At 42.3% G+C, this 13,331-nt stretch overlaps 2 protein-coding genes across 10 annotated transcripts in view; both read right to left on the reverse strand.

The window, feature by feature from the left end:
* Pur-alpha (Purine-rich binding protein-alpha) overlaps positions 1-5,890 on the reverse strand; it is a 28,788-nt gene extending 22,898 nt beyond the window's left edge. For 2 of the 4 annotated variants that reach the window (XM_072015414.1, XM_072015413.1), the window contains exons 1-3: positions 4,067-4,177; positions 3,847-3,892; positions 2,954-3,004 (exon numbers count right to left, since the gene is read on the reverse strand). In XM_072015414.1, the coding sequence (XP_071871515.1) occupies positions 2,954-3,004; positions 3,847-3,892; positions 4,067-4,162 (193 nt within the window). In that variant the 5' untranslated portion in view covers positions 4,163-4,177. Of the gene's footprint in view, positions 1-921; positions 2,227-2,953; positions 3,005-3,846; positions 3,893-4,066; positions 4,178-5,432 lie in introns of those variants that run through there. The other 2 variants (XM_072015416.1, XM_072015415.1) reach the window with 2 other exon arrangements.
* Positions 5,891-6,569: 679 nt separating this feature from the next.
* LOC139993559 (uncharacterized) overlaps positions 6,570-13,331 on the reverse strand; it is a 52,715-nt gene continuing 45,953 nt past the window's right edge. For all 6 annotated transcript variants that reach the window (XM_072015396.1, XM_072015394.1, XM_072015397.1 and 3 more), the window contains exons 5-6: positions 12,093-12,220; positions 6,570-11,511 (exon numbers count right to left, since the gene is read on the reverse strand). In XM_072015396.1, coding sequence (XP_071871497.1) covers positions 8,950-11,511; positions 12,093-12,220 — 2,690 coding nt within the window. In that variant the 3' untranslated portion in view covers positions 6,570-8,949. The remainder of the gene's footprint in view (positions 11,512-12,092; positions 12,221-13,331) is intronic.

Here is a 13,331-nt window from a genome sequence, read left to right on the forward strand (position 1 = left end):
AAAATATTAAATATCTCGTTTTTTTTTCCTTTTTTTTCTTTTTTTTTTTTTTTTTGTTACATTTTCTTCCCTAAGATCGAAAGTATCATTTTGTGAAGCATGCAAATAATAGCTTCACCAACTTCAAGTATTGAGCGAAGGGCGCGAGTTTTTTATTTCGTCCGGGCCCGCTATTTTTAATCACAGGTTTCTTAACATTTAGCACGGTTACTGAATCATCGAGCAAATATTTCAGTAGCGTATACACACGCGACGCATCGTTCGCGTTCCAGCTCCTAGAACCTTTTTTCCTTCTAGTCGGAGCTAAAATGCCAACGTTTAAGAAAACAAGGCTTGTCGTCTCGTGTCAGGTCTTGCGTCACGCAACCTAACCTAGACACACGTACAAAATTCCTAGGGATGTTTTCAGAGTAGACACTACGGTTAAATTAGAGGATTAAATTTCGCGATTTTTATCGCGTTTACTACGGGTTTTGACACCTTAAATTTGAGTAAATTATGCATGCTTTTAATAATGTAAAGTTTTATAATATTATCTAGGGATGGAATGACGATGAAATGAGTTGAATATACTGTAAGATGCACAAATTATAAGAGATATTTAACTTCGGTGTTAAGAAGAAACATATTTAAAATATTTTTAAATTACTTACTAAGACATATTTAAGCTAATATCTACAATACTCGATCCAATTTTAAAATTCAATCAAAATAATATATTCTATAGGTCTGATTTTAAAAACCGTAAATGTACTATTTAATTAAAAGTCAGAAACATTAAAAAATTAATGATTGTTTCTTATACAAGCTTCACTAATTGTAAGTCATATTAACAACAATAGACGGTCAATATAATTTCGTAATTCTGACAAATGGTATGCTACGAATCTCAAACTATCAAGATTATTGAGTAACAGCTACCTTCAGGGCACCAGTACTGTATTTTGCCCATAGTGTCGCCCCAACCATTCACTGCATTTTGTTGAACATCACCCTGCGAAATTTCTAGGATTTCTCCCATTGTGCCAATTATTGAAACACTTGTGAAGAAAGTACAAGGTATCCTATTTCCGCTACGTCAACAAATTATACTGCAAAACCTTCGTATAATCATCTCTGTAAATTCACCCACAACTGACGTGACATCCTTTCAAAGGACTTTAATGAAATCACTCAACAAGCACCAAGTTCAATGTACTTTTAAAATCAAGGGCATTGGTGAAGTTGAAACCTCACAAAACTTCCACATTAATCACTTTTTTACGCAATAGAAACATACACAAAATACACGATAAACATTCGTCTGAAGGTAGCAGTACGGACCACTTTGAAAAACTATTACACGTTCACCGATGTAATAAAACACTCGCGAGGCTTGTTCGAGAGAATCAGTCACAGATTTCACGCGTGTCGCGGCCAACTCGATTGATCGCACGAGTGACTCGTAGTCGGTCGACCGATCGCGAACTCGCGCTATCTTCACGGTACAACGGACTTCAAGCCGGCTTTACCGCTAAAAGATTAAAGCAGGATTTCCAATCGCTGTCGGAGAAGACGGTTTGACGAATGAAACACCGTGTGCATAGCCAGTTCGAAACTTTCACAACCACTCATAGACATCGCGACCAGGAACCAGAAGGACGAACAAAATAAAGAAAGAGAAGCGTTGCGAAGAGAAATCGCCGAGACAATGTGTCATAACGAGAACGGGGTGAAAAAACTATCAACGTAACAATGCCGTCATCTCGCGATGACGCATCGCGTTTGGCTGACTGATTGTCGTCGTCATCGCGATTCCTCGCACTCAATACCACATAGATCGTTGCACGACTACGCGAAACATGATGTTTAGCAGGGAACTGGACAAGAGAGCAATGATATTCAAGAAACAACGACAACGCGTCGTCGAACACGAAATCGTACACGAATGACGTGCCGGTCATTCATGGAGCCCGCCGTCATGCTGATGGAATGCGCACATCATGATGGTGAAATCGTGGCGACCAATCGGCGTTCACCTCGCACCGGCTTCTGCGTTCGCGAACCACGCGCGCCACGTGACTTCACCGCTCGACCACGTGACAGCGTTGCACCTCCCACCACCAGGCTCAGCTCCACGACATGATCGCGTGACGTCACGACCAGCTGACTGCGCTAGTACGGTTCCCTACTCCTCTTACTCGTCCTGCTGCCTGCTACTGCTGCTACTTCTCTACTCCTTCTCTCTCTCCTCGACTTCCATTTTTCGATGAATCCGTTTCCGAACGGTCCGAAATTGACGCGATGCAACGCGACTCTCGATCGTCCACCGAAAATAGACACGGAAGGCGGTTTCGATGCGATGCCGACGATTTTCGAGGAGTTCGAAAATCATGGAAGCACAGGTGTTAAACGAGAATCGTTCGAAGGAGATTCTAAAAAGAAATCTGCAATTTTGAGTGTAGATAGTGCAGGAAAAGACTAAAAAAAGTCTCTGTGATATGTTTCCTAACTTGTCGCAATTATTTTACGATTTTTATGGTATCGGACAAATTGTAAATGTAACGAATATTTGTGGCAAGTCGGAGATATTTGGCAAGACGATATTTCTCAGTCAAGAAATAAAACATGGCCATGTTCCGGCGAGAAGATTAGTGTTTATCTTTATGTTTAAATTTACGTTAAGATTTATGACCCTGGTCTTCTGGTATCGCTCGATAAATTCGGGGTCAATATTGTTAACTAAAATATTGGCGAAATTGGTTACATAATTTTTCAAGGATATTGTTCGATTCGTGTTAGAATTACATAATCGTAAATATAAATCATAAATGTTAACGAGACTGTTTCGCAGGTAGTAAAAATAACATAAATTATCGCTCAGAAAAAAGTCTCTAACATTCTTTGGTTGTAATAAGAAATATCTTTTCTGTCTTTGTGTATATTTCTAACTTTTATATTTTTGTTTACTCACCAGGATCGAAGTCAGCCCCCCCAGCATCCATGCTACCTGGATTTCCATATCCTAAAAGATAAAAATTGTCATCGTTGATAACAGCCACAAACGAAACTATTACTAGAGTAACATTTGCATAAAATAAATTCAATAAAATATGTTCTGATTATCAACCATAGATACCAAAAATATATGCTTTACAAATTGTAGAACGTACACTAGATAGCGTTTACATCGTAATAACCTATTCGATGCAGCCCGTTCTGTAATTCTAACAGATAATCCGAATTACACATTGAATGTCTATCTTGAATCGCATGAATGTAGCTCATCGAAACGTAATAACGCATTAGTGCCGGAACGCATCAAAATCACAACAAACTTAACCTAACCAAACTTCATGCTACATTGATAAAACAAATGGAATATGAAAGCAGGTCAACGCCGTATTAGCGACATTTTGAAATCTTACATCTGGGAGACCAAAATGAAAAACATAACCACGAATCATGTTGATACACTTGATGAAAATCCGACTTATTCGCAATTTTCTATGCACATCACGAATGATACTATTTAACAATGGAAATAATATTGTTTAGCAATATTACAAATAAAAAAAATAAAAAAAAATATATATGTATTATAGGGATTTTACTATTTATCACTATTCGCTAAAATCAAGGTTAGAATGGCATCATTGTTACGACAGTCAATGTTACCTGGAAGCATTACTGCCGTAACACTATTTAATTATTGACAAACATTCATACCGTCTCACGTGCCGTCCATGAAAAGCATTATATAATTTTACACGGTATCAACGACGGTTACATCGATCAAGTTTACTGCCTTTTCGAAACTACGCGTGTATATATGCTCCATTTCAACAAGTATACTTATAAGAGCACCTGTGTCGAGATACATGTCCAAATATTGATTGACGTCCCGTGTCACCTATGGAATATTTGTATTTTGTAATCAATGTTTGTTCAGACGTGGGATGCAACACGCTTAATTTCGATTCTCGTTGGAATATCGACAACCAAGCGATGATCGAGGTATGCATCGGTCGAGCATTTTTCGATTATAATCGAATTACTCCCATCACTAGTCGAGATAGATACACACCGTGGCCGTTCCGTTTCGAGGCCAAGAGCCAGCTACTTCTGAGGTGGGGATGCGCTTATGGCACGTGTGAAATTTACGCGAATCGTGGCTAGACATGGTTCCTTCGCTTTGCGTGTGCGCGTCTGTCAACGCGCGCGCGCGCCATGTGCGTGTGCGTGTATGTGTGTGTGCGTGCGCGCGTGTGTGATGGTTAGCTTTCCTGGTGTAACGCTGCGTGTGTCGCGTGCGTGTGTGCCAGATAGAGGGATCAGCGAGTTACATCACGCGTGTTCACCCGGGACTATTCCGGTTGTCTGGCCGAGCGCGGTCAGGGTGCCTGTCACACAGAATTGACACAACAGGGGACGGTTCCTCGTGAGCGCGACTTTCAAACGAAACACCAGGGAGAAACAACTATCGTGATACACGGAAAGCAACACACGAGCCGCTTTGAAGTCACGTTGATCAACTCCATAAATCGAGAACCACAGAAAAGCGATAATATTGCAAACATTATTTTTGAAAATTCACTCAGGCTTTACTACTATTCGTGTTATATTATAAGTAAAATAAATTTATGAAAGCAGTTTTTTGAGAAATTGGATACTGGTTCTCATCCAAGTAAGAAAATTATGAAATTTAAAAAAAATGGAGTTGACCATTTTGGCTGTCGAGAGGCTCGCATATCGGAAGTTGCGAATGTTCAACTCTTGAGGGCCGCAGACGTGGAAGAAAAAGAGGAAGGGAGGAAAGAAACAGAAAAGGAGAAAAAAGAGGAGAGAAAAAATTAAAAGCACGGAGCAGAGAGAGAGAGAGAGAGAGAGAGAGAGAGAGAGAAGAGGGAATATGTGTATGCGTATGTGTACACGCATAAACGTATACGCATACGTGTGTTCGTATGATGGAAAGAGAGAAACATAGGGAAAAGGAGAGAGAGAAACAGCGAGGGTACGGGGCGCGAGGTAAAGAGGGAGCCAGAGGGAAAGAGAGAGTAAGCCGAAGGAGGAAAGAGGACAGGGTTTGTCTCTCGGCCGATACGCGACCGGCCATCTTGAATCCTGGGTATCGTTGAAAAATAGCAATTCTTTTCGGCGGTTGACAGAACGCCACGAGGGCTGAAAGGAACGATCGGACGTAAACGAGTCCGCGATGCTCGGAGACCGTGCGCGAAGTAACGGATCGGGTCAACCGCGACCCGGAGGTCGTTGCGTTTGCTCATGGAAAAGAGACGGTCCTGGTAACCGGAGGCGCAGCACACGGTGCTACAGGCACGGAAAGATGTCGACGGTCGCGCACATTTGCAACACGTTATTAGAAAATCGTGACCGATACGGAACATGTTAAACACTCGTGCACTCAGGATCGTACGATCCTTCTTCACCCTTACTTTGCGGTTGATCGTCCAGACTTTCCCGGTCAGACATTGCTCTTTAACGCGGTCTCTCTCTCTTCGGTTCCACGCGTCGTCCCTCGACGTCTCGGCAACAGGCCCCAAGACGACCAAAAATCCCCGACACTGTCCGTGGCGCGACCCCGATATATCACCACTAACCAGCCAGCTCACCAACCCAGCACACCACTTACGAATTTTTCACTTCTTCACACACCACGGTCCGACCGCCGACCGACCGTCCGTCCACGGCACCAGTCGTCACCACCACCACCACACGCTCGCTCGCTCGCTCTACACCGTTCCACGCTCGCTGGCCCGACTCGCGCTCGCCCTCGCTCGCTCGCTTCTTCGTCTTTCACTCTCGCTCCACCTCCGAACCCCGTCGCGGTGCGAGAGAGTGAGATACCGCTACACTTACTCTATGCGAACGCACACACTCCTGACATTTCGTCGTGTAACCTGCGCGTGTCCATCTATATAAGACTGTTTCATAGCCACGGCACAATCCGTTATATCTCTCTCTCTCTTTGAACAACGACAACTTTACTCTGTCTCGCTCTTTCCCTCCTTCGCTCTTTTTAGCGGTTCCTATCGCGTTATCTTTGTTTAACCAACTGCGCGACCTACTCGTGCGAGCGAATGGTGGCAGCACTCGCTCGTATCTCGCTTCACGTCGTATCGTATCGCGTTTATGTCCATCTTGCGTTCGAGCTATCGAACCAACTTGGTGGCGCTACCGTCAATTGACTTTTAGTTGATTGGTTTGTTACGCGCATGCGGAATTGGATATTATTTTTTGAAATTAAATATTGCGTTTGCGTGAAGTAAAAGTCATTTTTATACATATTTATATAACTGTTATATATATATATATATATATATATAAAATATAGTACACTTGGAGTTTATATAAATCTCGTTTTTTTAATATATTTTAACGTACTGATATAAGCTGCCTTCGTTGAAATAAGCTGTGTATAAAATAGTAGCCGTGTATATATGTATACCATGAAATTCTATCTCATCCTTTAAGAATACATTGTACTTAAATTACAGTAATCGTTTTACAAAAACATATTTCTTCTTTCATTAAGCATACGATCACGTGTGGTGAATCAAAAATGCCGGAAGTTAATTGAAACATTTTATTCATTATTTTTTAAGCGAAAACAAACAGCAAAATTCAAGTACATTTGTTCCTTACACGTTTGCTTTAATTCGCCTAAAATGTAAGTATGCGATAACATGTCTCGTGTAAGATGCAATGTTAATGCTTTCATGCTTATGAATGTATGCACATCAGTTGTAAATACTTGATGAACACGTTAGTTGATGTATGAAAAAATCAATATATTCGTTCTGTATGCATGCCTAGATAAAACGATCATCATCATCATCAGCATCATCATAATTGTTATGGAACTTAACAACAGCTCCGCATCGTCATTTTACGATTTCACAAAATTTTATCCGTTACATAAATCACTCGATACAGCCCTTATTCTCCCATCGAAGAGAATACTGTGAAATGCTTACAAAAATGATAGCCGCGGAATAAGGCACACAATTGATGCAACGCGTATTTAATATAGCGATATATCTATCTTTAAGTGCCACTGGATGTCAATGAATTTCTATCAGTGTATGGATCGTCCTGGATATTGTGTTTACGTATATAATGCCTATGGAATCTAAAGCTTCGCAGGAACTATTGTGCCTATGTTGCTGTTGTGATAATAGTTTTATTATTATTATTATTATCAGTATTATCAATAATTAATATTATTATTATCGTACTTGGTGTTACTAATAATGACTGGATGATGAGTAGTTTTGTATATACAGGTATCTTATGATATGGGGTGTGTGTATCTGTATATATATATATAGATAAATATATATATGTATGATTTTTTTTCACGAACCACGTCTATCGAACAACTTACATAATATGCAAACTGAGGTATTCGATCTACTTGACACAACTCAACTAAAGCATGAACTATGTCGTAACAAGTGCAATTTCTGTATTGTGTACATTTATGTGTATGAGTAAAATCTGTTCTATTTCAAATTCAAAATATCTATTACGAAACAATGCTCCACCTTATATTTCTTTTACCCGTTCAATGAAAACCAATAGAGTTTAATAATTCTTCGCGTTAAGTTCATCTATATACATCTTACATTACCTCTCGTAACAGCTACGGTACAGTTAAATAGTTTCCTTCTTTTACCAATTCATTTCCACTTGAACAACTATATCCTTTGCCTAGCTCGTTATTACTGTATTCTGTATGACTGTCGTAATATTTACGTAAAGCGTAGCTCGATTATTGAATCGTCCTCGAATTGCCCAAAGGGTAGTACGAACGACTTTTGCTTACTTAGGAATCTTTTGAAATGATCGGTGCACATCATGGTTTTAGAAGCAGCTGTAACTGTCTTATGCAAAAGGCTATTTAAGGCTACGTGGTGCGTGGAACGATATACTAGTGTGCTTCTTTTTCTCTTTTCTTTTTTTTTTTTTTTTTTAAGTTTTCGTCCTTTAAAACTTACGTTTTAAACTTTACGGAGAATTAGTTTTGTAAAAAATATGCCTTAGTCATTTTGATGTAATATACTTCGTGTGTGTACGTGTGTGTGCGCGCGGGTGTGTAGTATCTGTAAAGTATTAGACCGAGAATAGAAACACAACAATGTAACGTAGTATGTTTTGATCATATTTCCGTTGTTGCCCTATGTTTGTTTTCTCTATTTCGTAGAGTTCAGACTTGACAATTCATTGTATTTATACAATCCAAAGCAGCCATTATATTCTTTGAATGTTGATAAGCTCGATTTCTTTTAAACGATATATCAATATTGTCTAACGAACCTCTTCGTTTGGTAAAATTTAAAGAACGGAAGAAAAGAAGATGGGAAACGAAGAAGAGAATGAACATGAGAAAGAAAGGAAAAAAGAATATGTGCACCGATTTACGTACTGACGATAATGTCAATAATATTATATGTATAAGTAATATACGCTCTCTCATGCATATAACATCTCAACGAAAATCATCCATGAAACACGATTCGCGAGAGCGACCTCTTAAAAGCTATTTACAAAAATGAACAGCGATACGTAGGCTTTTCGTTATATTATTATCCGCTGCCTTTGAGCATGCCTCTAACTTTCAACGAACTTGCGCGCTCGATGTCGATCCACAGGGTTAATTTCCTTTCGTATCTCTTATCTTTCGATAGTTCCTTCGACGCGACTACCGAACGCATATTAATAATAATAATAATATTAATAATAATAATAATAATATTAATGAAAAATATAACGACAGTACGATGGATACACACGTTCTCTGTGAAAACGTGTACGCGATATATGTATATAAATCAGCGAAAAGTACAATGTCAGAGGCTTGCGATACTTAGAAGAGGACGGCCTTGACATCGGTACTTTAAAAATGTCCCTGTGGAGGTTTGTGTTTGTAAACGAGGCTGTCGATAAAAATTATTGAATCTGGCAACAAACCGTCTTGCATGGTATCGAAGTCTCGCCTTCCTGACCGTACAACGTTCTTAATTTAAAAACTTTCGAATCCATCGCTAGAAACGGTGAGTTGCCGGTGTAACAGCTTTCATATACTTCAAAAGCTTCGTCGATAGGCACGTCGCCTTTGTCTTTAACGGGCTCTTTCTTCGCTGGAATCTCTTCCTTCCGCTCAGACATATTTGGCACTGATTTCGACGAAGTTGGCGGATCTGCTTTCAAACTGATCTCCTCTATGCTGGTAGCGCTCTCGCGTGCCAATCGATAATATTTCTGCACGTAGTCCACGTTAACCTGTTCAACCTCGATGGTATCGTCCTCCGCAGCTTCTCCTTCGCATACTATTCCCTCGCTTTGCAACATTCTCTTGGGAGTTACCACAGGCTCGATGATCTCAGTTTCCCAGCATTCTAACACGTCAGGCTCTTCTATGCTGTCCAAGGAATCTATTCCGCTACCGCTCTTTTCATCCTCGACGCTACTGCTCCTCTTTCGCTCTCCCTCTATCTTCCTCTCCATCGTTTCTTTATCCGTTACGCTCTTGCTAGGGGCTTTGATCGTCGTGGCAGCGTCGTGACATTTTCGTAGCTCCGGTTCGTACGTGGAAGACGTTAACAACTTCCCATCTTCCGAGACTATGATCTCCCCTTTTTCGAAGGTCCTCACGTTCATCGTGTCCTCGACAATCCCATCGTCGTCCTCGCCATCCACATCCTCTGTACGTCGAATTTTCGCATCGATATTATTGGAGGGATTCCGCGCGTGCGATTTCCCTTGTCTTTTCGTTCGCCTTGCATTGACTCTCTTCGAGTCTATCCGAGAACTTGAAGCAACCCTCACACCCGCAACGCTATCCTTCTCAGCAAATTCGCAAATATCATCAACAACATCCTGCTGCTGTTGTTTAGCCAGATTCTTCTTCCTCGTGACGTTCGCTAAGTCGTTCTTCTGGTCGCAAGAATCCGACGAGGACACCACCTCGTGGTCCACTTTGCCATTCACCACGTGCCTTGCCACTCGTCTCCGTTCCTCCGACCTTCTCTTCGCGTCCTTCTTCCTTCTCGAAGCACCGCTGTTGTTGCTACCATCCGGCTGCTGTTGCTCTTGTCCACTCTTGATGTTACCGAGCCCTGCGAATTCCCCGCAGATAGTTGCGCGCGACAACGCCGTATTGTCCGCACCGCTACTAGCAGATAGTGCAAGTATGGGGTTGCTTTGCAAGTTTTTTGACGGCTCCTCATCCATATCGTCCTCGTCCTCCTCGCAGTCCATCGAAATGGCCGATGCGATGAACAAATCTGGCGACTTCTCTCTACGTAGCCACTCCGTCACCGCCTGCGTGATCGGATAATCGGATAGTTGCGTCTGGCTCTCGAAACCGGAGTCTTCGTTCGTCGCCTCGATAGCCTGCTTATTCAAAAGATCGCATACCGCTGTCTTTGTTCCAAGCTTACCCGGTACCTGATCGACTTTCGTCGTTTTGCTATCATGAGATTCCAACTTGGAGTCTAGCTTCGTATCGTTCGACAGATCGATCTTTTGCAGATTCTGAGTCAGATCGTGTATCTTCGTTTCGTTCTCTGGCTCCGTGGCGCTGTTTAGGTCCGGACCAGGTGTTGGTTCCCTCACGAACTTGCTACCCTTCGCGTTGTACTTCCTCTTGGACAGACTAGTCGACGACGACGATTTGTTGCTCGATAAAGATTCGCGATTCTGATCCTCGCGAATCGTCGAATTCTCCACGCTCTTCGGCGTGATCGATCCGGATCTTGTGTTTTCGTCGTTAAATACAGGAGACAATGGCCTCGACGTGGTCATCGATGCGTTCTTGCTGCTCGAGTCCGAGTCCAGGTTTCCGTTCGTTAAGATCTCTCCGTTCATTTCGTTGCTCGGTCGTTCGCATAGCTCGTTGGCACTCGGACAATCGTTATTCGCTGCTTCGGTGATGCTTGGCAGTTTGTCGACGTCAGTCGCTTCGCTCACGACCTCGTCCGCCGAAGGAGCTGCCTCCTCGTCCCCGGGGAGACAGTTGGTCAGTCTACTCGATTCGTTATCCGAACTGGTAAACGTATCTAGCGACTTCGATCGACCGTTCTCTAACGAAGTTGACGTCGGTTCTAGTTGCTGGTCAGACTTGCCGTTATCAGACAATTCGTCGTTTTGGTTCTTCGAGTCGTCCGATATGACACCGTTGCATACCGCGTTCGACTCGTTGTCTACCAAGTTAGCATCCGACGATAACGCACTCGGTTGATTTATCGTCGAGTTGGTCTCGAACGCAGGTGTGTTGTTAGCGGATGTTGAAACATCGGGTAACGAGGTACGAGGTTCAAAGGACGATCGCAGCTGAAACTCCTCACAGTCGGGGTTCAGCGGCCAAGTGCTGGTCGTGGTCGTGGTCGTGGTCGTGGTCGTTGTCGTGACCGTGGTTGAACACGTTGCTGTCCAGGACAGGTCGGAAGACGGTAGGCCGGTATCACACTCGGAACTGTACTCTCCTTCCTCCTCGTCTTCCGTGTTACCCTATATTTTCGCAATAATTTTTCCATTAGTATTTAATAAACGAAAGTTAATTACGCATTTAAAGGCCTACTACGTTATTACAATTGTTTGTCAAGCCTACGTTTCCAACGAACAATCGTCGTGTCTCATTGCGGTGAAACGAAATTTCAAAAACGAACTTTCGTATAACGCAAAATGATCTTCTCTCAAAATGATCTATAGTTAACGCGAACAGCGCACATCTTTCCGCTAATTATAAATCGCGGACCACGCTTTGCTCTTTATTTCACACATGACACATATATTTCAAAAGCGACGTAATTCGACCAAGTTTTTCCACTCTTAGCCCTTGAAACCTTCTTTCGATAGCTTTCACGTTCTCCCGATACAGGACTAAATTATTTTTAATTGCGACGACTTTCAAGTAGAAACGTACGCTTAGTCGTCGCTGTCCTAGCACCTATTATTGTACAACACGACTCTATCTCGTCTTTCAGTTAACTAGCGAAACCCCATCAGCCTGTATATTCGTAACAATTTTCTATAAAACTTTGTATAAAACTTTCTATTAAAAACTCTGTCCGACCGTGTCATCCACTCACCGTAACAAATCTTCTCTGCCTCCTTCTCTTTTTTTTCTTCTTTCGCTTGGCGTAGGCCGCTGACATGGCCGCTGACATGGTCGAAAAGTCCGTAGTTCTGATCATTACCCCGCTCTGTATCGTTACACCTTGGACAGCAGAAATATCGCCAATTAAAACTCTTTCATACACCAGAAAGCATCGTTCGTCGGTTAAAAGTTGAACGAAACGCGTGTCTTTCTAAGACTTTTGCTCCTAAGAACTCCAGCTGAAAATCAACAGGTGGAGAACTCGAGGAGGAAGTGGTTATTAACGCGTGTCGAAGGGCGCGAGTATCGAACTTGGCTTCTCCATCGCTTCCACGTCCTTTCGTTTTCCGCGTGGAAAAGCCACACGGCGGCATCGAGCAACAGTTATTTTAAACCGCGTCTATTTGAGACGCAGCGATGGTCAGATCCCTTTGCCAAAGCCGAGAGAGATCTCGCGATGCTCCATAGCGGGCGACGATGCCGTAGAAAAGTGGGAAACAAACGAAAATTCGCGTTATCGTCTTTTATTCTGCCGGATAAACTGCGCGTTCTTCTGCAACTATGAGAAATCGAAATATACAAAAATAACACGAACGGCTTACTCGGTACAAATTGGTTAACTTCGCGAAACAAAAAGTTAGAGAAAATTCCTGAAATTATACGAAACGGAGCTTTGTAGCCAAAAAATGTCTAAATAGATCTCTATCGGATTTCATTGTTTCAAGACTAAATATTCCAATTATTTCGATCAATATCGTTCGAAAACAAACTTCCTCGTTATTAGCGACGTTAGCATCAGTAATGAAAGATGATATTCACGTAGATACAAGGACCTAAATCTTCACATTTTTCTATCGCATCGTCTCACTCTGCACCCCTCGCGCAGTCCAATCACGGACAAACATCGGTGGCTCGTGTACACGGCTGTGCCATCCCTTTCGTGACAATTAGACAATTTTCTTACGAGTCAATTACGATATACGTGTGATGTCGGTTTGTCACGTGCAACGTGCGAGGCAGCGTGTCGATGCAGGCGATGATTTAACGAGATAACGATGACGAAAGCGAGATATATTACGGTGAGAGAAGACGCGGATAACGAGAATCGTGACGATTAGGAAAACGTAACGTATGCAAGAGAACACACACATACGAGCGTGTTAGAGAGTCTTGGGCTTTAGCTACGATCGCCGGATCATCGACGCGGACATTGTCGCCGGGGTCTATCGTG

This window comes from Bombus fervidus, chromosome 13 (assembly GCF_041682495.2).
Source record: "Bombus fervidus isolate BK054 chromosome 13, iyBomFerv1, whole genome shotgun sequence".
Lineage (NCBI taxonomy): Eukaryota > Metazoa > Arthropoda > Insecta > Hymenoptera > Apidae > Bombus > Bombus fervidus.